Genomic DNA, 24,199 nt, shown 5'->3' with positions numbered 1-24,199 from the left:
CCTGGAACTCCCTACCTAACAGCACTGTGGGAGTACCTTCACCACATGAACTGCTGAGGTTCAAGAAAGCAGCTCACCACCACCTTCTCAAGGGCAATTAGGGATGGGCAATAAATGCTGACCTTGCCAGCGATGCCCACATCCCATAAACGAATTTTTTAAAAAGCGTATAACTATTGTGGACACCAGATCTGAAGCATACTTAAATCCCCTCCCAACCTTTCTAGGCGCTTTTAACACCGCGATGGTCCTCTCAATGACAAGCCTAGTAGAGGATATGCCTGGTTGTAGCGCTCCTCAGCTGCTATTTGGGGCACTCTGATTGGGGTCATTGGTCGTGGGGGCAGGAGGTAGGCTTTGTCACCCGGTAGCTATCCATTGATTGGATTCTCTTCTCTGAAGAAGTCAAAGAGGGGCAAATTACAATGGATGAAGGCATCATGGCAACTTCCTGCATATCAAGTACGATAGCAAAATACTGCAGATGCTGGAAATCCGAAATAACAACAGAAAATGCTGGAAAAACTCAGCAGGTCAGGCAACATCCGTGGAGAGAAAATAGAGTCAACGTTTCGGGTGAAAACCCCTTTATCTTGAGCATTTTCTGTTGTTATTTCCTGCATATCAAGCATTGACATGGAGGATCCTCTATCTGAACATTGAGGGAGTTAAATCCCCTCATGTTGATGTGGCTGAGTTGGTGTTCTGTGCACAAGCATTGTATATGTCATCAATTATATCCTGGATCTTGGGCAAGCCAACTGTATGGCCCTGTCTCTTTGCAGCCTTGCTGTAATGTCAAAGGTATTGGATTTGCCCACTCTTATGTAAAGGGCATCAGTGACTTGACAAATGCATGCCTGTACTACACCCTGGCTGATGTTACATAGATCTCCACTTAGCTGCCTGAAATGACCCTGAGCCATAGACGTTGAGTGCAGTGGTCACCTTCCATGCCACTGAGAGAGTGATGCGGGCAGATTAGTGAGGCTGCAGGACTTCATGCAGCAGGTCACAGAGATGCCCTATTGCCTCTTTCGTGAGACTCGCTCTTCTTATGCGCAACTCCTCAAAGAGGTACTCATAAGACCTGTGCTGCCTGTATGTTCAACAGGACGGGTAATATCCTCTTTAAATTATATCTGCCTCTCCTTAACTCCATCCCGAACTGCTCCTCCTCCTCCATGATAATGACATACAGTGACTCACTTGTTCCTGAGAAGCCCTGACAGCAGGGTGGGTTCTGAAAATATTCCAATGGGCTGACCCTGTGAGATTCAACCAGAAGACAGTGCAGGCATTTGTAGTGATAAATCCCCAGAAAAGCACCTGTAAAAATCAGTGTTTAAATTCTTCAGGCTGACAATCTCTTCACTTACCATGAGTGCATTAGCAGTGCAAACCCAGGAAACTCACAGCTGTTGTGCCATTGGCCCTCATTCCGACATATGCAAAGGAGGCCAGTGGGGACTTGACGGGCTGATTGCAGGAAGGCTGAAAAAGCACAAGGAAACTCAGAAGTGTTTTAAAGGCACAATGGATAAAAACAACTTCTACCCAATTATCCTGGCTCATAAAATTTCTTGCACCTTTATGCAGCACTAATGCACTGAAAATTCTGAGAACATTCACCCCGTTGTGTATTATTTTCTGAAATGGTTAAATTATCATATTCAAATTTTGCATCTTGTTACTATGCATTTAAATACAAAAATGTCATGGTGCTGTATAGCAGGATTTGTTTGAACTCTGCAATTTAATTTTTTTTAAATTAAAAATATACAACCTCAATCAATTAAGATAGGTATTCAGATGTGTAAAAGTGAAGTAGACAGCTCAAAAAACTACTCCATGGTAAATAAGTCAAGCTATCATTCAAGGAATTGTACCGAATAAATCAAAACATAAGTAATTTTTAATTCCAATTGTAATTATTATTTTTCCTTACCATTACAGATGAGGGACTGTCTTCTTCCAGTATAGCTTTATCTACGGTACCACCTTCTGCTGCGCCTAGTACCACTGCTATTGAACCTTCTGACGTAGAAGCCCCCATTGATGAGCAAGAAATAACTACTGACACTAGGCTTGCACCTGGGTCCCAAGATGTATCTGCTCTTGGTGAAACCCCTGATGACAGCACCAAAGATGTATCTGCTCCTGGTGAAACCCCTGATGACAGCACCAAAGATGTATCTGCTCCTGGTGAAACCCCTGCTGACAGCACCAAAGATGTATCTGCTCCTGGTGAAACCCCTGATGTCGGCACTGAAGATGTTTCTGCTCCTGGTAAAGCCCCTGATGTCAGCACTGAAGATGTATCTGCTCCTGGTGAAGTCCCTGATGCCGGCTCCGAAGATATATCTGCTCCTGGTGAAGTCCCTGATGGCAGCTCCGAAGATGTATCTGCGCACACTGAAGCCCCTGATGCCGGCAGTGAAGATGTATCTGCTCCTGGTGAAGTCCCTGATGCCGGCTCCAAAGATGTATCTACTCCTGGTGAAGCCCCTGATGCTGGCTCCGAAGATTTATCTGCTCCTAGTGAAGCCCCTGATGCTGGCAGCGAAGATGTATCTGCGCCCACTGAAGCCCCTGATGCCGGCCTTGAAGATGTATCTGCTCCTGGTGAAGCCCCTGATGCCGGCTCCGAAGATGTATCTGCTCCTGGTGAAGCCCCTGATGCCGGCTCCGAAGATGTATCTGCCCCTGGTGAAGTCCCTGATGCCGGCTCCGAAGATGTATCTACTCCTGGTGAAGCCCCTGATGCCGGCTCCGAAGATGTATCTGCTCCTGGTGAAGTCACTGATGCCGGCTCCGAAGATGTATCTGCCCCTGGTGAAGTCCCTGATGCCGGCTCTGAAGATGTATCTGCTCCTGGTGAAGTCCCTGATGCCGGCTCCGAAGATGTATCTGCTCCTGGTGAAGCCCCTGATGCCGGCTCCGAAGATGTATCTGCTCCTGGTGAAGTCCCTGATGCCGGCTCCGAAAATGTATCTGCTCCTGGTGAAGCCCCTGATGCCGGCCTTGAAGATGTATCTGCTCCTGGTGAAGTCCCTGATGCCGGCTCTGAAGATGTATCTACTCCTGGTGAAGCCCCTGATGCCGGCTCCGAAGATGTATCTGCTCCTGGTGAAGCCCCTGATGCCGGCCTTGAAGATGTATCTACTCCTGGTGAAGTCCCTGATGCCGGCTCTGAAGATGTATCTACTCCTGGTGAAGCCCCTGATGCCGGCACTGAAGATGTATCTGCTCCTGGTGAAGCCCCTGATGCCGGCCTTGAAGATGTATCTACTCCTGGTGAAGTCCCTGGTGCCGGCACTGAAGATGTATCTGCTCCTGGTGAAGCCCCTGATGCCGGCACTGAAGATGTATCTGCTCCTGGTGAAGCCCCTGATGCCGGCCTTGAAGATGTATCTGCTCCTGGTGAAGCCCCTGATGCCAGCACTGAAGATGTATCTGCTCCTGGTGAAGTCCCTGGTGCCGGCTCCGAAGATGTATCTGCTCCTGGTGAAGCCCCTGATGCCGGCACTGAAGATGTATCTGCTCCTGGTGAAGCCCCTGATGCCGGCTCCGAAGATGTATCTGCTCCTGGTGAAGTCCCTGATGCCGGCTCCGAAGATGTATCTGCTCCTGGTGAAGTTCCTGATGCCGGCTCCGAAGATGTATCTGCTCCTGGTGAAGCCCCTGATGCCGGCTCCGAAGATGTATCTGCTCCTGGTGAAGCCCCTGATGCTGGCCTTGAAGATGTATCTGCTCCTGGTGAAGCCCCTGATGCCGGCCTTGAAGATGTATCTGCTCCTGGTGATGTCCCTGATGCCAGCTCCGAAGATGTTTCAGCTCCTGGTGAAGCCCCTGATGCCAGCCTTGAAGATGTTCTGCGCCCACTGAAGCCCCTTGATGATAGCACCCCAGAAGTACCTGCTGCTGCCAACATATCTGATGCTAACTCCCCAGGTACACCCGATGGAATTGATGCCAAAGTTCCAGGTGCCCATGCCGCCGCTGATGGCTCCGAATCTAGCCCCTAAACGTAGCTGCTCAATTAACGTAACTGCTGCCATTTTTCATCCTGATTCTGGCTTTGAATATAATTTCTGCTATGTCTAGCTTTGGTCCTGGCTCCCAGGCATAGCAGCCTTGAGTACAGATTGCCACCTGGGTGATAGATATTATCATTAATCCCGACTTTGATGTATCTGGTGACATCACAATATTGACCCTGAGACCTGGAATTTACATTCTGGCTCCTAAGTATTGCATTCTAAAGGAGGTGAAAGTAAGAAAGCAGACATGAGGCAACATAACTATTGAACTAATATTAAATAACAATCGTGAGGAGACTCCTACCACTAGCTATTAAAGTAAACTTGTCATGCAAACTGAATTTATGGTCCTGCAAAGAAATTGCCAAATAAATAATTGTGAATCTTGGCATCAGATCTGTGGTTCTCTAGAATATTAGTAACATTCTAAATAAGACCCCAAATTGTCAATAGCATCTAAGAGTAAATAATTTCATATATTGTAAATAGTGTTGTTACATTTGTCAAAGACCTTGATCATTTGGAGTCAGGTAAAAATTCAATAAATATTGGTTCTGAATTAATCATTGTTGATTTTGCTTCCAATTCAAATAATTCATTCCGGGCAGTGTAGTGGCATACAGTGATGAAACACTAATGTATGACACAATTGAGAGGTGGGATGTGAGTTTATGACTGCAACCGCCAATCTCAGTTACAGGAAACTTTGGTTTATCCGGAGGTTGTATGTCCGGAAACCTCGATCTACCGGCAAAAATCAGGAGCCGTTTTGTTAGGTTTTTTTCTTCTCGTGGCTTTTTTTTCAACAGTCAGGCTCTGCAAAGTCTCTCTGTAGCTTAGCAACAGCTTCAGAGATGCTTCTAAGGTATGGCCGACTGTTTAGAAGCTGTTGCTAAGCAAGTGTTTGTTGCCAGATATGGAGCTGCAAATCTCCGTATGCTTCAACATTAATGCTGGTATGTCCGGCAGTTTTGATAGATCGGCAACAGCTCGGTCCCGTCGGTGCCGGATATAACAAAGTTTCCTGTACATTGTTGTCGGGTAGTCCTTAAGAAAGTCACGTTGCTTAGAGAGTCACATTGCTTCCACGTGGCAGGAAAAATGGCTGGGATAGTCATCACTGGAGCACTCTTGTACATTTTCTAGTGGTTGGTTCAGAGTGCCATTGGTGGAACATGGAGGAAGGCCATTCACCCATTGTTTCAGCCACAGTTAGTGCAGAGCCCAGGAAGATCATGGAAAAGGTAGGTAATAACAAAAAAAGTTATACTCTTCCCAAAAGAATAGCCTTATAAATTCTTATTCATTTATTCTCCACATACCAATGGATTAGGCCTGTAAGAATTCGCAATAATTTACAGTTCTGAAGATTAATTCTTTTGATTAAAGAATCCCTGGGCGTTGTGCTTTTAAATTTCCAGGGATAAAAATGGCTGTCATACCACATGGCCGAAGACAAAGGGGCTTGGAAAGCAGCTTTCTGTGTCTGGAAGTAAGGTTCAATGGAGACAAAACGTTACCACAGGACAATGCTTTGTTTACAAAGCAATTGAATGCTATTAGCATTTGTTTGTATATCGAGTGGATACATCTAAACTGCAGAAGAGACTTTTGGATCTTGAATGGGAATCCGTTTAAGAACTAAATGGGCTTAAATCACCTAGCATTCTGGACAATAGAGCAGTTGTATTTCCCTTTTGTTTCAGCCCAGGGAGCTCCTGAAGACACATTAACCCAGTCCAACCACTCTGAGTTAGCCAATCACAGCTTTCTCTTGTGTAGTGGACCCTTTGGGTGGGAATTTTGCACACAGCCCTTGCAAGGCAGAACGGCAGGGGGCTCACCAGGTATAAAGATAGCTGCTGAGAAGTTATCTCTCTCTTACTTCGCTGGACCACAGGTGAGCAGGGTGTTCTGACTCCTCAACAAGGCAACCTAGCAGGAGTTTGGGGTGGTGACTTAAGGGAATTGCTAAGATTGTTTAAATAACATTGTAGCCATTGTATCCCTCGTTTTCGCTGTCTGCAACCCCCTGTTATATAGTTTTACTGTAATTACTGTGTTCGTGTGGTATAGTTTATTCTTTTGATTGTAGTTTATTTAGGTAATAAACTTGATTTTTCTCTCATCCAAACCACTTGTCCGTTTTAATATCATTAATTATAAGTTCCTCCACTCAGAACTGAAGGAAGGGTAGCGATTCGAAACCGCTGTTTGTAAATTGGTTTAGAGTGCAGCAGCAAAAGGCTGCTGACCAGGTGAATTACCATAAACCAGGTAAAAGGTTGGAATTGGTCAGAGCTCAGAGGCAAAGGCTGCTGGCCAGGTAAATTACCATAAACCAGTTAAAAGATGCCCCCCTTACAGGCCCCAGTATCCAACAAGATAAATCACAGTGATATGGTCCCTTAATATCTTTGAATGCAGTAGCCTCATAGATGTATGATTTGCCCCACTTTCTACACTGTAGTCTAAAAGTTCCTGATGGCGCTACTGTTCTCACACAATTGGTACAATAGGTAAAATAATTTCAGGCATATGGTTACAGCACACCTTTCACTCAGATTTATCACATGCTGGAAAATTATTGGCAGGGTAATTATGCCTATACAATTGGTATTTAAATTCAACTCATAGAATCATAGAATGATACAGCACAGGATGCCTTTTGGCCCATAGTGGAGGTAAAAGGTAATTTAACTCGCACCATTTTGTAACATACAACGCATGTCTGTGCCTGCTATCCCAGCAACAGTCATGACTCTTTAATTCTGCGCCAGCCCTCTGTGCCGCCTTTATTCCAACCAGGCCGCTAAGTTACAGGTTGGCTATTGTGTGACAAAGGTTATCCCCTCTGGACGTGGCTCATGACTCTAGTTAGGGACACAGCTTCAGAGCATGCCTACAAAAGGAGCTATGCTGCCACAAGGAACATCGTCGAGCAAACAATCGGCATGCACAAGCAACAAATTCTTGGGCCCTAGGAAGCTCCACTTACTCCAAAGGTCTGGTCCAAGTGTTGTGGAATCCTGGCAGAGTCAGGATCCGGCCCCTATTCCAGCACCCTTCTCCACAGTGTAACTGTGCGCTCTCCAGCCCCAGGTATTTTGGGGCTTAGATTTTTCTAGACCTTGAATCTCATTGTTACATTTTCTTGCTTCATTTGAATTTCCTTACATCCCCTTTTCTACTTTGGGACAGAAATACTACAGCCGCCCACCGAGTGTTTACTAACTCTTCAACTTTATTTGGAGAGGATAAGTATCAGAAAATGTTATGTACACATGGCTTATAGTTATTGTACATACCATGTTAGAAGCTAATAGTATATCTCTTTAAGTGGAGACCCTCAAAATTCCTTTTTAATTATGTGTTATAAAACTATTTTCTTGCAATTCAAAGGACAAGTCTGCATTTATTAGTTTCACACTATCAAAACCAGAAAAATGTTAAATAGTCTGAAGATGTATTGTTTTGGTGGTAGTTATTTATATTATGTTACTTAAAAAGAAAACACGAAAGGAAAAGAAGGCGTAAATCTGCCATTAAAGTTTATTTCATAGTTCTGTACAGAGGAATGTTGAGTTCTAGGAATTTAAAAGATGTAGGAATGCTGCCCTTATGTGGAACAGACGAGACTCTAAAAATCTTTCAATACAAAAATTACTGCCATTTATGTAAAAATGTTGTCATAATCTGGTTCATTGCAGCTGTGACCGATGAAAAGCAGATATTCTACATGACTTCTAAAGATCTGTTCCAGCACTTCTACCAAGCAAAACATTATTGCTGCCAATAAAACCACCACAATCAAAGCTTCATTTCTTAGGGATCACTTCATTGTTTTTTGCGTGTGTTGTTTTCGCCTCAGACTTTGCAACTTTTACAAAATCCTTTTATTTGTAAAAATCACATCTTGTTTTAACATTGTCTGAGACACCAATATAATTTTTTTATACAACTTACAGGAAGCAAACATGTACAATAAATGTTCATTAAGGTGCCTTCCTGGAGAAATAAAAACTCATGTAAATGGCATGAACTTTTCAAAACTTTGAAAAGCTAATAATAATTAAAAAAACAAAGACAGAATCCAATCTGAAAATCTACCAGTTCTATATATTAAACTGGCACATTGGAAGAATAATATTTTAAATAAGTAATGCAATATATCTTACGTTGCAGTGGCACAGTCTATGATATGAGAAAACATAATTCAGATATAGAGATTAGCTTGCAGAGAGCATTTTATCAACACACACAATACAGCAAAACAACCACGTCAGTAGCACAGGTGTCCAAATACATAGGAGCATGAGCTGGACAGGAGAGATTGATATCACATACTTCTCTGCTTTGAAATGTGACAAGTTAGAAAGATGAAGGCATACAAAGATGCCCACCACTTTGTAGTGCAAACCAATGACCGTGGCTAGCAGTGTCTGCATATGAAAATGCAAAGTTTTACAGCGTTGATGATGCTACACAGACGCTTGGAAATGCAGTAGTGCAATAATTACCAGGCTGTATATGGATAGAAATGATCTGCAGATTGTTGCATGCCACTGAAGCCAAGAAAAGACCTCCAGAGTACGAGACGGTTGTAGTTGCAGAAACTTCCCAGTTCATAGTTTCTTGGCTTCCTTCTTGCTTTTATTTTTGTTGGTCTTTCTGGGATTGCCAGGAGCTTGGTTTGGGTTCTTTGAGTTTGGTTTTGGACCACCACTGCGCTCACTGCGTCTTGCATTTTGGTTTCTTTCTTGCATGACACGCACTTGCTGCTGCTGGTCTAGTCTTTGTTCCCAGCGCTATTCAACACAAAATAACAAGACACCAGTGAGAGGAAACAGTACGGAAGAGTCAGCTTTAAAGGGGCACCATCTTTCTTATCAAATATATGGCAAAATGTTTTTTGTGTTTCCCTTTGTCGATTGCAGCAAGGCCAAGATGCATCTGGGTCACGACATGTCATTATATCACACTATTTTATCAGTAATGTGTGACATTATCAGAATGAAAGCCACATTTGGGTCTCCTAGTGCTGTCTTCTAAGCAAGAAGGCTGTGCTCATTTAAGAAAACCTTACAGAACTTTGTTGATCAATCACGGTGAGTTATTTTCTCACCTTTCCTGCACTCTTGAAGTCTCCTTGCTGTGGTACTGACAGCATCCCCCTGGAGCTTGCCTGGATCTGCTTTCTTCATTGATGAGCACTGACAGTGGGTGTTGGCAGGTTCTTTGGTAATGTGGAATCACAGCCAAGCTCAGGCTGAGATTGGCTCAGCACAGACTGGGGCTTGAACTGGGAATTTTGTGGTATATGTGACTCAACTCCTCACTGGATAAAGTCATTGAGTACCCATCTTTATTTGCAATTTTTAACCTTTCTAGAATATGATACTAACAATCATGACAAGATATACATGATGTACATATTCCAGAAAGCTAATTATTAACCCTATTAGTTCTTTTATGAAAGGATATTTATAAAAGAATCTTACTAATATCACAAAGATATTAATACACTGTAGATATTAATGTAATGCAGCTATCAATGTACTGTAGATATCTGTATACTGTATATATTAATGTAATGTAGATATCAATATACTGTAGATATTAATGCACTGTAGATATTCATGCAGTCAGCCTGTACCATTAAAATCTCAGTTCTGTGAGAGCCAGAGTAAGAAAACATTTCCATCTTTTCTGGTCTTTGTTAGGGTAGCAGCTTCAATTGCACTCAGTGCCCCTTTGCTAGAGAGTTGGGTAAAATCAGCCAAGATTCCGATTTGTGACCACTATCTAGTGGCTCCAGAGCTGAAAGGTGTGTTTGCAAAGATATTAGCTGAGGATAGGGTCTGTCTTGACTGTGGTGCCCCGATTGGCCCCTTCCGACACTAACCTGGGTCTCACATGAAGAATGGCCTTTAGGGTGAAGTAACAAAGGGGCTGCCAGTGGTTGTGGAGTTGTATATTACTGTTACTCAACACCTTCCAAAAAAGGCGAGAAAAGGGGAGATGCAGTCTCCTCTACTTTGGGAAGACCAAATGCAGATCGGTTGATCACTTTGCAGAACACCTCTGTTCAGTCCACAAACAGTCACTTGCCATTTTAATTCTCCACCCCACTCGCACTCTGTCCTTGGCCTCCAACACTGTTTCAATGACGCTCAATGCAAGCTTTAGGAACAGCACCTGATCTTTCTACTCGCCGTTTTACAGCTTTCTGGCCTTAACGTTGAGTTTAACAACCTTAGACCTTAACCGTTGCTCTCATTTTCTCTCAAACCGCAGGAGCTGGTAATGGAGGATGTTTGCACCACAGCCACTGGGAATGGAGGAGGTGTGGGCTGGTGCTTGGGGTGGGGATCCCCAAGGCCGGATGGGTGGTCCACACTCCTGAGGTCTACCTGCCTTTCTTCTGTCACATTCCTGGGCCATGAAAGCCTTCTCTTTGCCAGATTTCCCTTGCTTCCCTCCCCCTCTGCTATTCTGCTGTAACCATTTATACACCTCCTCTGGACCCATCTTTTGTTTGATTACTTGTCTCATTATTACCCCTTTTTGCCTCATATATCATACCTTTTGTCAATTAATCAGTCCTGCCCTCCACGCTATCACAGACCTTCCCTTTTGTTATTTCCTGCCCTCCTCCCTACCCACCCCCCCTTTCCCTACCTCTGTACTTGCTTAAAACCTGTAGCATCAGTAACATTTTCCAGTTCTGATGAAATGTCATCGACCTGAAATGTTAACTGTTTCTCTCTCCACAGATGCTGTCTGACCTGCTGAGTGTTTCCGGCATTTTCTGTTTTTATTTCAGATTTACAGCATCCGCAGTATTTTACTGTTGAGTTATCTCACTAAGTTGGATTGAAAGCTAAGATCCATAGATGAAAGGCACTGCTCTAACATAATGTGATAATCTGTCTTTTACATATCCCTACATCAAAAGACAACAATCTCAGGGCAGCATGTGTAGAAGCTGAAAAGCACAATTATGTCTTACTGTGGGCCCACTGGTCTACTGCAGTCCTGCATTGGTGATGTCTGCTAACAACTAGCAACTGTTTAAGCACATAAATCATAAATATATTACATTGTACAAATACTTTGGGCTTCCAGGCTAAGCTCTTTATCTCTCACTGATGTTACAGTCTCTGGCAATACTGATGTATTGGCGAAACGTTTCATGGTCCAAGTAGTAAATGAGATTGCGTCTATCCTGGAATATATCTACTTAGATGGGATGTGGTGCAGCGAGTAGCAGAATTGACCCCATGACCTCATCGCACTCTCAGCACATCAAGCGCTAAGCACTAGAAGTGATACCTAAATATTTACATTTGCTGATCTCCATTTATCCAACGAGGCCAATACCATGCAGACAAGACATGAAGTCACACACCTTTAAAGTCTTTTGGAACAATACTCCATTTGAGTGAAGTGGGTGATTTTGACAACACTTTACTATCTACTGATTCTATTTTTGCCTTCATGTTGGGAGGACACTATCAGCAGAACTTAACCATCTCCCTTTTGGTACACCATTCTCCTGACTGGTAATTTCAATTACCATCATGAGGATTGGCTAGTGAGAGAAGTTCTACTGCAGTTTACTTGACAAATGTTATGCAGTCTTACCCAGGTGGTTTACTTTTCAACTACAGGTGATGTACTTGAGAGTTCTCAACTAGGCACCAATTGAATGGCTGATTACTCACTTCATCTATGACCTCTGGTTATCAACCCACTTGCTAGAGGAAACAGTTTGTTCCTACTTGCTCTATCAAAACCCCTCATAATTTTGAATACCTCTATTAGGTCTCCCCTTAACCTTCTCTGCTCTAAGGAGAATAATCCAAACTTCTCCAATCTCTCTACATAACTGTATATTCCTCTGCTTCAAATATTTGTCTACTCTTTCCTTAAAAGACACAACAGTCTCTGCCTCAACTCTGTCGACTGCACAAAGACACGAGGGTAATTTTTTGTCTTCACCGCTAGGGTGGTAATACGCCAGGGCTGATTTTACACCCCTTATAGAACTTAATGGAAACAAATAAAATGAAAATCAGTGTATCACCACCATGCCAAATTACCATCCAGGTGAAGATGAAAATGTACTCCATCTGCTGCAATGAGCTGACATTTTAGTTGCTAATTAGCAATTCCATAGTAAAATGTGATGACTGTGGCATGACAGCTACTCTAAGGGCTGAACCCCAATGAGGAGCGAAAATCGCAGGGAGCACTGGTTGAGAGATCGAGGGTCTGTATCGATTTTCTGTCCATTTAAATGAACGGATGAATCATTGGGTGACGTGGGTACACAATTTCCCGATCATGTGGGTGACGCTCCTTGCCTAGAGCAACCGACCAGGAAATCAGTCCTGTAATGCTTTAGCAATTGGCTGTTTTAATGGACTGAATTAAGTAGGAGTTAGGAAAATCTGCTTGGAAGTTAATTTAGCCAACAATAAAATTCTGCTGGTAAAACCAACAGATAATAGCAGAAAAACAGTAAAAACAAAAGAATTTGAATATCTCTCAGACATCAGCATTCCAGTAATTTTATTTGTGTTAAATTCTGTTCCATCAATCAAGGCAACATCACTGCGGTAAATCAGCATAACAGTAAGGATTGAAAGGTTTCAGGAATGAGACCTGCTCTGCACCACAGATATTGCAGTACAGCCCCATAAAGAGGGGGGCAGGGTATGCCAAGATAGGAGGTTCAATTCCCCAACAGTGTGCTTGCATTCTGAGCCATACTCAATTGGGAATGGCCGAGTAAGGGGGCCCCACTGTGCTCCTAATTACTGGCAGTTTTATGTAAATCAATGCCAGGAAGAACCCCACCATATTTCTGATCTGTTCACTCTTTTAGTCCTGTTCTCCTGTTTAATATTGATGCTGCAGGGGTTTTGATTTCTGGCATTCAGAAGTTTTTTTTTAAAAAGTGTGAGTCACATTTTACTATTGTACTGCAAGATCTAATGGTTGGAATTTTCTGGGGTCTGTGCGGGCGCGATCAGAGGCAGGTTGGGCAGGAAATTTGAAATAAGTTGGAGCGGGTCGGGACCCGCCGTCATCCCGCCCCACGCATCTTTCCCTCAGGCGCATTTGCCAGTGCAGCAGCGACCCGAACGGCAGAGGTGGGTGACCTAATTTAAATCATTATCAGCTTGTTGTCAGACCATTAAGTGTCTTTTTTAGCCTACCTTTCAAATTTCCCTGGCTGACCACGGGATACACGCAGCTCAGGAACCACATCTGTCAACCTGAGGCAGGAGTTGAGTGGCCATTGATCCAGCTGATTAGTTGACAGTATGAAATGTACTATAAAAGCTCCCACCTCACAGCTGATCACATTCTTCAGGCAGAAGCTGTTGGTGACTGCATTCCCAGCACAGATTTAGTTTTCTACAGGCTGTAAGTTTACAGCAAAATTGCCATCCAGTCTCACCTCATTGGTGGAACCTATCACTCCATTGACAGCATGCTTCTCTCATCTCTACTTGACCTGCCATCTATTCCAAATTTGCTGATGATACAAAGCTAGGTGGCAATGTCAATTGTGAAGAGGTTGTGAAGAGGCTTCAAGGGGATCTCGAAAGGCTCAGTGAGTGGGCGAGAACATGGCAGATGGAGTATAATGTGGATAAATGTGAAGTTATCCACTTTGGTAGAAAAAACAGAAAGGCAGAGTAGTTCCTAAATGGTGAAAGATTGGGGAATGCAGATGCTCAAAGGGACCTGGGTGTCCTTGTACATGAGTCACTGAAAGTGAATGTGCAGGTGCAGCAAGCCATTAGGAAGGCAAATGGTATGCTGGCCTTCATTACAAGAGGATTTGAGTACAGGAGTAAAGAAGTCTTAATCCAATTATATAGGCCTTTGGTGAGACCACACCTGGAGTACTGTGTACAATTTTGGTCTCCTTACCTAAGGAAGGATATACTTGCCATAGAGGGAGTGCAATGAAGGTTCACGAGATTGATTCCTGGGATGGCAGGACTATCGAATGAGAAGAGATTGAGTAAACTAGGCCTGTATTCTCTTGAATTCAGAAGAATGAGAGGGGATCTCATTGAAGCATACAAAATTATTACAGGGCTTGATAGGGTGGATGCTGGGAGAATGTTTCCCTTGGCTGGGGAGTCTAGAACCAGGGGCCACAGCCTCAGGATAAAGGGTAGGCCATTCAGGACTGAGATGAGAAGAAATTTCTTCACACAGAGGGTGGTGAATCTTTGGAATTCTCTATCCCAGAGGGCTGTGGAGGCTCAGTCATTGGATTTCTGACTAGTAAGGGCATCAAGGGATATGGCGATAGAGCCGGTGAATGGAGTTGATGCAGAAGATCAGCCATGATCTCATTGAAAGGCAGAGCAGGCTCGAAGGGCCAAATGGCCTACTCCTGCTCCTATTTCTTATGTTCTTATGTTCTATTCCATCAGCATGGGTGCCGCTTATACTGTCTCACCTTGGTCCTCAGAATCGGACCACGATGAACCCCAACACCAGCAGCACCAACAACACCACCACCAACCTTCTCAACCACCTGATGCTGCACAGGACAGAGGGCACAGGATAGAGGTTGCACCGTGCCGGAGGCGGTACCCCCAACACAGGGTATACAGGCAGAGGATGAGTTTCCTTAACATGACTGAGCAGCAGTGCCAAAGGAGGCTCAGGCTATCGCGCCAGGTCGTCACAGACATTTGCACATTGCTGGAGCAAGACCTGCAGCCCAGAGGAGTGGGTGGATATGCCTTACCAGTGACTATCAAAGTCACCAGCGCCCTCAACTACTTCTCCTCAGGCTGCTTCCTGGTATCTGCAGCAGACATTTGCGGCATCTCGCAGTCAGCCAATGATATCAACTTTTTCACTGATGAAGCCAGTGTTACTGAGCGGGTGTTTGGCTTTGCCACTCTGGCTGGCTTCCAACGGGTGCAGGGCATCATCGACTGCACACATGTGGCCATCAAGGCACTCCATCATAACCCAGGAGTCTTTGTCAACCGCAAGGGCTTCCGTCCCTCAGTGTGCAGCTGGTCTACAATCATAGGAAGATCATCATGCATGTGTGCGTCAAATTCCCTGGCAGCTGCCATGATTCTTTCGTCCTTCGCCAGTCCACCCTCCCTCAGCTCTTCACTCCTCCAAACAGACTTTCCAGCTGGCTGCTTGGAGACAAGGGCTATCCACTGAAGACGTGGTTCATGACACCGTTGAGGAGGCCAAGTACTGAAGCGAGGAGAGATATAATGAAAGCCACATTTCCACCAGATGTGTCATAGAGCAGACAATAGGTATGCTCAAAATGTGCTTCAGATGCCTTGACAGATCTGGAGGAGCCCTTCAGTACACACCAGACAGGATCTCCAGAATCGTTGTGGTCTGCTGCGCCCTGCACAACAGCAGCGAGGATTAGCGTTGCATGAGGAGCAAGGCACTGAGCGCGCAGCCTCTTCAGAGGAGGAGGAGAAGGAGAAGCATCAGCTGGAAGATGAGGAGGAGCCTGCGGCCCAGATCCCACCAGCGCCCGAGCACATTGCTGCCCAGGAGGCCAGGGATGGCCTCATCACGGCCAGATTTACTTAACTTTATACAGTACACCCATATGGCTGCCACATGCTGCGTCAGGTTGGCACCACACCACAGCAACACCATAAAGGATCCCTACAATGACCAAGCCATTCCTTTCACATTGACCACCATTGCTGGAGGTACCATTATGTCTCACCATTCACTGCAACTCACTAAACCACTTCCAAAAGGTGCATACAAATGTGTCCAAGACAGGAAAGTGGTGAAAATAAAGATTTTTATGGTTGAGATCACATTAACGGAAACTTGACATTTTTCATCGAACAAAACACCCAAGTGGCTACCCTTGTGAATCTACTTGTGTGTCATCTTTCTCTTATGCGTGCTTATACGAGGTGCTACCACTATGGCTTCAGCAGAGGTAGAGGCAGCCTGCTTACTTCCCTGCTGTGACTGCTTAGACACTCTTGGTGGATGTCCTCTGGGTTTTGGAGCCTGTGATGGCCCCAACAAGGTATGCTCCTCCTGCCACTGTGCAGGGGCAGACTCGGCCATCGCTGTCTGAGGAGGTATCTGGGGCTCTGACTGATGAGGTGGCAATGGGAGCGAAGTGCAAGTGCTTTGAGAGGAGCCCCCACTTCCATGTCCCCTCTCACCGTCATCCCTCTCATGGGCCACCCGCACTTCCCTGCTAGCAAGAAGCTGGAGAGCACCTTGCTGCACATCAGTGGGGCCATGAGGACCCACATCTACGCTGACATCCCTCCTAGAGAGGTCTATGAGCCTCTTCCAGCTATTCTCCATAGATAGTGTGTGCTCATGTGAGTGGCGCATTAGCTGCTCCATGCAGCTGGCCATCTTTTCCATGGAAGAGCCTACAGTCGCCATCGCCTGCAACACAGTGGTGCTCATGTTAGAGATGGACTCCTTAATTCTCTGAATATTTGCAGACATCACGGTCGCAAAGCCTGTCAGAGCCCCCTGCATTTCTTCCTGCACCTCCAGATTGCCCTCTTTCTGGATGGCCCCCGAGGCTCAGCATCTGCATGCAGCTGAGCAGAGCTGGGAGCGTCCTGCACCCTCCAGCGAGGAGTTTCCACTGCTGTCCCTGTCGCCACCATCCACTCTTTCTCACTTGTGACAGACCAGGTGACAACACTACTCTATCTCACATGGGACCCACCGAGGTGTGCGTCTCCGCGCTGGTGCTGGGTACACTTATGTCTGGTGACGCTGCGCCCTCAGAGGCTGGAGGCTCCCCTGAGGAGTCGTCTTCCTCTTCCTCCTGGACAGTGGGAGGGAGGGGGGGCTTTTAATGGACCTGTGGGAGAGTAAAGAGATGAGTTAGATATATGATATATATGAAGAATGGGTACAGATACCATTATGCACACGATGACCATTCAGTAGCTGATGACATCAGTCCCCATATCAGGGACTAATGTATGTCATGTAGCTCGATGATGTTTAAATCGGTCACCAGGTTGCTGAGATGTCCCCCTCTCTCCGTCTCCCACCTCCAGCTGCTTGGCGACTCCCAATACTTCTAACGCAGCCTCCTCTGCTGTTGTGAGGGTAGCAAATGATGGAGGGCCACCTCCAGTTCTCTCTCTTATTGTGGGCTATCTTTTCCTGCAAGGAGGGAAAGAAGAGAAGGTTGAGTGGGAGTGATAGAATGAGTGTAAGGAATGGATAGGTTACATCTTTAGAGGGAGACTATGATGGAGTGGGGTGGCAATGCCAAATAGCCTCCTTGTGTATTGTTAGTTGGTATGATTGCATTAGGATGAGGTTGAGTGTGAGGGGTGGCTGGTAGATAGAGAGAGAGGGATGGGTGGACATGCAAGGTATGTTGGTATAAGGATGTGCAGGAGTAGGATTGGGAAGGCAGAGTGATGGGGATGTGATGAGAGGCACAGCAGGATGAAGCTGGGTGTGGCTTTGTACTCACCTTTCCTGATCTAATGAGATCATTGAAACGTTTCTGGCACTGCACCCAGGTCCTCCTGAACACACCCTTGCTGTTCACGTCCTCTGCAATTTGGAGCCAGGCTCTTGTTGTCTCCTGGGGAGGTCTCTTCTGCCCATTTGAAGGGAAGAGGACCTCCCTGCATGCTCTGACTCCCTCCACAAGCATATGGAGGGAGTCATTGGATAACCTGGGTGCAGCCCTCTACCTCTGTTGTTTCCAAGTGTTTGGAACAATTAAAAGCTCCAGTGCAGTGACTGCATACTCCTAGATGAACCTTCAAATGCAATGTGGCCATGGCTCCTTTAAATATCCCGGCTGAAAACACGATATCGACAACGTCATCAGACCTGCACCATTTAATAGGACCGGGTAACGCGCAGGGCAGGCTTACTAGGCCCCTTTAACGCAAAGTCGATTTCTGCAGCGGGATGGAAGCAAGAACGGGGTCGCGACCCGCCACACGACCGCCCGCACCCAACCCGCCTAGGTAAAGAATATTCCGGCCAAAGCGTTTGGACTTATCATAGAAACATAGAAGATAGGAGCAGGAGTAGGCCATTCGGCCCCTTGAGCCTGTTCTGCCATTTAATGAGATCATGGCTGATCATCCAAATTCAGTGCCCTGTCCCTGCTTTCTCCCCATATCCCTTGATCCCTTTAGCCTTAAGAAATATATCTAACTCCTCCTTGAATATATTTAATAAATTGGCCTTTACTGCCTTCTGTGGTAGCGAATTCCACAGGTTCACCACTCTCTGGGTGAAGAAATTCCTCCTCATCTCAGTCCTAAATGGCTTACCCCTTATCTTTAGTCTGTGACCCCTGGTTCTGGACTCTCCCGCCATCGGGAACATCCTTCCGGCATCTAGTCTGTCTAGTCCTGTTAGAATTTTATAAGTTTCAATGAGATCCCCTCTCATTCTTCTAAACTCTAGCGAATATAAGCCTAATCGACCCAATCTCTCTTCATACGTCATTCCTGCCATCCCAGGTATCAGTCTGGTGAATCTTTGCTGCACTCCCTCCATGGCAAGAACATCCTTCCTCAGATAAGGCGACCAAAACTGCACACAATACTCAAGGTGTGGTCTCACCAAGGCCCTGTACAACTGCAGCAAGACATCCTTGCTCCTGTACTCGAATCCTCTCGCTATGAAGGCCAACATACCATTTGCCTTCTTAACCGCCTGCTGCACCTGCATGCTTACCTTCAGCGACTGGTGCACAAGGACACCCAGGTCTCGTTGCACTTCCCCTTTTCCTAATCTATTGCCGTTCAGATAATAATCTGCCTTCCTGTTTTTGCCACCAAAGTGGATAACCTCACATTATACTGCATCTGCCATGCATCTGCCCAATTACCCAACCTGTCCAAATCATACTGGAGTTTCTCTGCATCCTCCTCACAGCACACACACTTTGTGTCGTCTGCAAACTTGGAGATATTACATCTAGTTCCCTCGTCTAGATCATTAATATATATGGTGAATAGCAGGGGTCTTAGCACCAATCCCTGCAGTGGTTCTGCATTACTTGTGGTGCAAATCTTTCTGATGAATTTTGCTGCTGGCATTTTTGTGTTGCAAGACTCCTTTTACAGATCCTTGTTCCCACAGCACAGTTGGTGATAACAGCAACACTGCTCCACATGAGCATTCCACTGGTCGTTGATCGATTTGGAGGAGAAAAGGGAGTTTAAGCAGAGGGATCAAAGGCAGGTGTGCTTACAGTTTAGGTGTCTGGCACCCACTCAGGCTCATCCCAGAAGCCCATGTCTTTATAGGTAGGCGCACCTATTTGTGGACGTCCAAGGAACCATAACTTTGTCATCTATACATCACCAGGGAGGTTGTCACACAGTTATGCCATATCCAACCTCCAAGAATTACCACAGGAAAGCCCTGCTGATAGATGTGGAGGTTTCTCAACTTCTTCTGAGTCACCACCAATGACATTTGCCACACTAGTCAAATCCCTCCATGGCCTCGTCCCTCCAATATCTCTGTAACCTCTTCCATCGCTAAAACCCTCCAAGATCTCTGCGCTCCTCCAATTCTGGTTTCTTGTGCATCCCCAATTTTAATCGCTCCACCATTGGCGGCCATGCCTTCAGCTGCCTAGACCCTAACCTCTGGAATTCCCTCCCAAAGCCTCTCCAACTCTCTACCTCTCTCTCCTCCTTTAAGACACTCCTTAAAACCTACCTCTTTGATCAAGATTTTGGTCTCCCGTCCTGATATCTCCTTGTGTGGCTCAGTATCAAATTTTGTTTGATAACGCTCCTGTGAAGCACCTTGGAACATTTTACTTTGTTAAAGGCACTATATAAATACATGTTGTTGTTGTTGTTATAGTCAGTCTTTGGTCCACTGATATGTAAAATAAGTGACAAAGCCTTGTTTGTTGGGGAAGTATGAGAGAGCAACACTTTTACCAGATTTTCCAGAACTGTGGAGCCTCATGGAAGGCACACATCAATGCCCCTAACTACAACTACATAGACCCAGAAATTCGGCTCTCCCCGGGTGGTTACGCACGGGGTACTCACCCGTAGGCCGAATGAAATTGCCGGTTTCCTGCATGCACTGCGCATGCGGGGGAAACCGGCACTTCCGATCCTCTGAACGAAGAGGTTCAGAGGCCGAACGCGCGCGCAGGGGAGGCTGCGCGTGCACTTTGAACTTAGGTTTTTTTTTTTTTTACAGGTTTTCCCGGGAGGGTAAGCCTGCAGGATTTACACATTTAAAAAGCAGGCATAAGGCCTGCTTTTTGCAAGGTAAGTGGTCAATTAATTAAAATTAAAACATTTTTTCCACAGGTTTATTATTTTTAAATACTTTAAAGCAAGGTAAGTTTATTTTTAGCCCCGTTATAATATAAAATTATTTTTTTCAAAAATTTAAATTATTGTTTAAAATAGTTATTTAATGTAATTTATAGTTTATTTAAAAATTGTGATTTAAAAAAAAAAAATTATTTGAAGGTTTACTGCTATTTTGGGCCCATAGTATTTATAAGTTTTGACAGGTCTACCTGTCAATCTTATGAATGGGCTTTTCCCTCCTCCGATTGGCTGCCCATGGCTCACGTGATCCCAGGGGACGCATCGCACTAACTACGCCCCTGGGACACGCAAGCACAGCGCGCTGGCAGCTGGGCCAGGCCCCGGAGCGGAATTCCACGGGGCCCTACAGCTCAACTGCCGGCGCGCAAGGTAAGTGCAGGTCGGGGGCTTACACCCGCGGGAAGCCCCCGACCCGAATTTCTGGGCCATTACATTTATATGTATCGAAAGGGCAGGTTGGAACTTAGGAAAAGAATAATGTGATGAATAGGCACTGGGAATGCCATTTGTTCCTGGTATCCAGGGATGCTATGGGGCCTTGGCTAGGGGAGGGCAGCGATGGATAACTTAAACTTTAAAGGGCCGCCTCGCCAATTTCAGAGTGATCAATTGCACCAGGCAAGGCAGGAGATTCAAACAAACACATTTTCAGGTTTAAAATGTTTAATTTCTTCTAGCACTACTGGTTACACCACACTATGGCAGGAGCCATAGCAATTTCTCTCCATACTGGCATAGGCACCTGTGGAAAATATGTAAATGAGATGACCCTGCCTTGACACTGGATACTCAATCAGGGTCCGAATTGAAGGTCAGTGACAGAGTGGGATCGTGCTCTGCTGCACTTGCATCAGCGCAGATACCCTGAGGAATTCTAGGCCAAGTGCACTTTTAATTTAGCAAGGATGACTTGCATTTATGTAGCATCTTTCATGACTTCGGGACATTCCAAAAAGCTCCACAGCTAAGGAATTACTTTGAAAATAGTCATTGATTGTTATTATATAGGGAAATGCAGCAGCCAATTTGCATACAGCAAGGTCCCACAAATAGTAATGAGATAAGTGATTAGTTCATCTGTATTTGGTGGTATTGGTAAAGGGATAAATGTTGGCCAGGACATCGGGCAGGCAGACAAGACCTCCGTTTACCAATTTATCTGAAAGATGGCACCTCCAACAGTGCAGCACTCCCTCAGCACTTCACTGAAAAATCAGCGTAGATTACGAGCAGAGGTTCTGCAATAGGATTTGAATCCACAACCCAGTAGTGTGGTAGGGAAATATAACTCACTCACAGCTGATTGAGCTCTCTTTCACACTTATGAATTAAGGAATATAGTACACTGTCAAGAGTTGAACATCCAATATAGGATATAGCAATAGTAAAAGTACGATGAACTCATAATATCTGTACAGGTAATGTATAGTTTGTATGGCTCATGTGGAGCATAAGCACCGGGCATGGATCTGTTGGGCTGAATGGCCTGTTTCTGTGCTGTAAATACGATGTATAATCCAAGATAAATAATGACCACAGTAAATGTGTGTGTAATCATTGTTTACAGAAGTGCTCTGTAACTTGAGTTGATTCAGTAACATCCAGTGGCATGAGAGTAATGGAGAAGGTGCCACACAGCATTGGTAAAATGTAACTAAAATTGGAAACAGTGGCAGTATTCCGCAACTGTATGTTGTGATAAATAAAGGTAGAACTGACCAGCTCTTATGCAGATAATCCTTGTTCTAGTTCTGCCTAAAATGTCCCAAATGCAGACAGTATAGTGTTCCTCACCATTAAATCTGTCTCTGGTGATAATCTGTGTTGTTGCCGTGGTCTATCATTAACATTCACATTGCATACTGAATTTTACCCTGTAAAGTTATCCAACTACCGCACAGACTGATAAGTTTCTTTAGGACTGTAAATGAGTTTTCACTTTTCTAACCTTTGGTTTGGTTCCCTGGGCCACTGAACTTGACTTCAAAAAATAAGATACATGGGAAAATTCAATTGGAAACCTCTCTAACACTACAAAGGTCTTTTCCTTTGCATCTGTCCAAAGTGATTTGTCAGGCTTGGCACCATTATAGGTCAGCGGACTGCTGGGAACAAGCATTACATTAAACTACTTTCCATCCATTTTCACTTTTAGTGAATTAAGTTGGCAACAACACATTTAGCATTTTTAAAATGAACACTCAAACTGTTGTTTTACATGTGCCTTACCTTGAACCGCTTAACCCATTGATCTCTCCATTTTTCAGCTAAACAGCCGTTAAAGAGCATCAGTCTGTGAAAAATCAGAAAGAAAGGCATCGGGCTGAACTTTACAAAACAGACGGTCCAAAATAAATATTCCTGAGTTTCACAGGACTGGGCCTGGTTTATTATTCACAAAAGTCATGGATAGTTTTTAGACAATGTGCAATTTAAATGTCACCAAATATTTAGATAGCTTATTGATTTACACTCAGAGCTTGGTGTTTCCCAGTGATTCAGGAGAGGAGCAGAGTTGAGGAAATTAACAAGAAAGGAGAAAAAGAGAAGTGCAGAGTGACTCAAACATCTTCATGATAAGAAGAAATTATTTCTTTTGGCCCTAAGAATTATTTATTATGCCTCCTATTTTGGTTTCATCTGAAAATTTCGATGGCACTCCCTCTGGCCCTTTATGAAAATCTTTGATCTACACTCAATATAGTCCGCTCATGCTACTTTTTTTTTTACATGTGACTGTGCCTTAGTCTCACCAAGGAGGAGGAGCAACTGTGGTGCCAGGGAGTGGTTGGGTTGGTTGTGGGCTCACAGCTCTGAGTGCAGGGCCACAAGATGTTCCTAAATTAGCTGGATCCCTGTGCCACACTGCAGTGGCAGTCAGCACCTGCCCACCCACCCTTTGAGAAGCCTGGCTGGAGTGGGAGGATAAGCAGCCACTTTCAGAGGAAACCACCTCATTGGATCATTCTGCCGCTACAGCATTGGTGCAGGGTACCCCAGCTCGAGGCCCAGAAATCTGCATGAGAATAGTCCATAGGGTGTCTATACCATCATTGATCTATCCAAACAATCTGCCAGTCTTTCAAATGCGATACTGATGAAGTTGTGTCCCTGAGCGTCTAAGGTATGAATGGAGCTGGGCACAGTGTTTGAGAGAGAACACTGTTCTGGGTTGGTCCCTCACTGCTTTGGGGTCCGCCTGAAAATGGCTGTGAAGATACCACTCACTCCACAGTACTCTGTATTACTGTAAAACCCTCCAGCAGGACTACAGTGATGTCCAAGGTGGTCTGCTCATATTCCCAGACAACTGCTACAGGCTACAAAGGATGTAATAAATGCCTTGTGCTCTTGCATGTCCCACCATCTTAATTCATGTTCAGTGGGATAGCATTCCTTGCCCATACAGTAAGTATGAAGCAGCAGCTAGCAGCCTGCACAGATCTTTCTTCTTCCCCCTCCTGCCACCTCCACTTGTTCCATCTCATATGTAACTTTTGCTTCACCTGGAGGCCCTAACAATGGGCTGGATTTTCATTCAGCAGTCAGGAAGGAGGCGGGACTACAACTTTTGGGTTTTAGTCCCGCCTACATCGACGTCCGGCCAATCGACGCAATTTCCCCTTGATTGACCTTGTTGAGCCAGCTCAGCGGGCTCAGCAGGCCAATTAAGGGCCACCCAGCAACAGGTGACGTCACAGACTGAAATGTCATCTGTCAAGAGTTTTTGACAGATGAAATATCAGTGTTTCACAGCTGTTTGAAGCTGTCACACAC

The 24,199-nt window shown here is 45.1% G+C and overlaps 2 protein-coding genes across 3 annotated transcripts in view; one reads left to right on the top strand and one right to left on the bottom strand.

The window, feature by feature from the left end:
• The window catches only part of LOC147115324 (uncharacterized), a 94,446-nt gene extending 89,840 nt beyond the window's left edge, over positions 1–4,606 (top strand). Inside the window, exon 16 of the mRNA XM_085993766.1 lies at positions 1,957–4,606. Within this exon, the coding sequence (XP_085849892.1) occupies positions 1,957–4,028 (2,072 nt within the window). The 3' untranslated portion in view covers positions 4,029–4,606. The remainder of the gene's footprint in view (positions 1–1,956) is intronic.
• Positions 4,607–7,577: 2,971 nt separating this feature from the next.
• LOC147115323 (secreted frizzled-related protein 4-like) overlaps positions 7,578–24,199 on the bottom strand; it is a 46,810-nt gene continuing 30,188 nt past the window's right edge. For both annotated transcript variants that reach the window (XM_085993764.1, XM_085993763.1), the window contains 2 exons: positions 22,652–22,715; positions 7,578–8,851 (listed from right to left, as the gene is read on the bottom strand). In XM_085993764.1, coding sequence (XP_085849890.1) covers positions 8,669–8,851; positions 22,652–22,715 — 247 coding nt within the window. In that variant the 3' untranslated portion in view covers positions 7,578–8,668. The remainder of the gene's footprint in view (positions 8,852–22,651; positions 22,716–24,199) is intronic.

The sequence above is a fragment of the Somniosus microcephalus genome, chromosome 7 (genome assembly GCF_052327205.1).
Source record: "Somniosus microcephalus isolate GS21.2 chromosome 7, FLI_Smic_1.0, whole genome shotgun sequence".
In the NCBI taxonomy this organism is placed as follows: domain Eukaryota; kingdom Metazoa; phylum Chordata; class Chondrichthyes; order Squaliformes; family Somniosidae; genus Somniosus; species Somniosus microcephalus.
The sequence above is the reverse complement of the archived record's forward strand: the minus strand, read 5'-3'. Positions and strand labels throughout refer to the sequence as shown.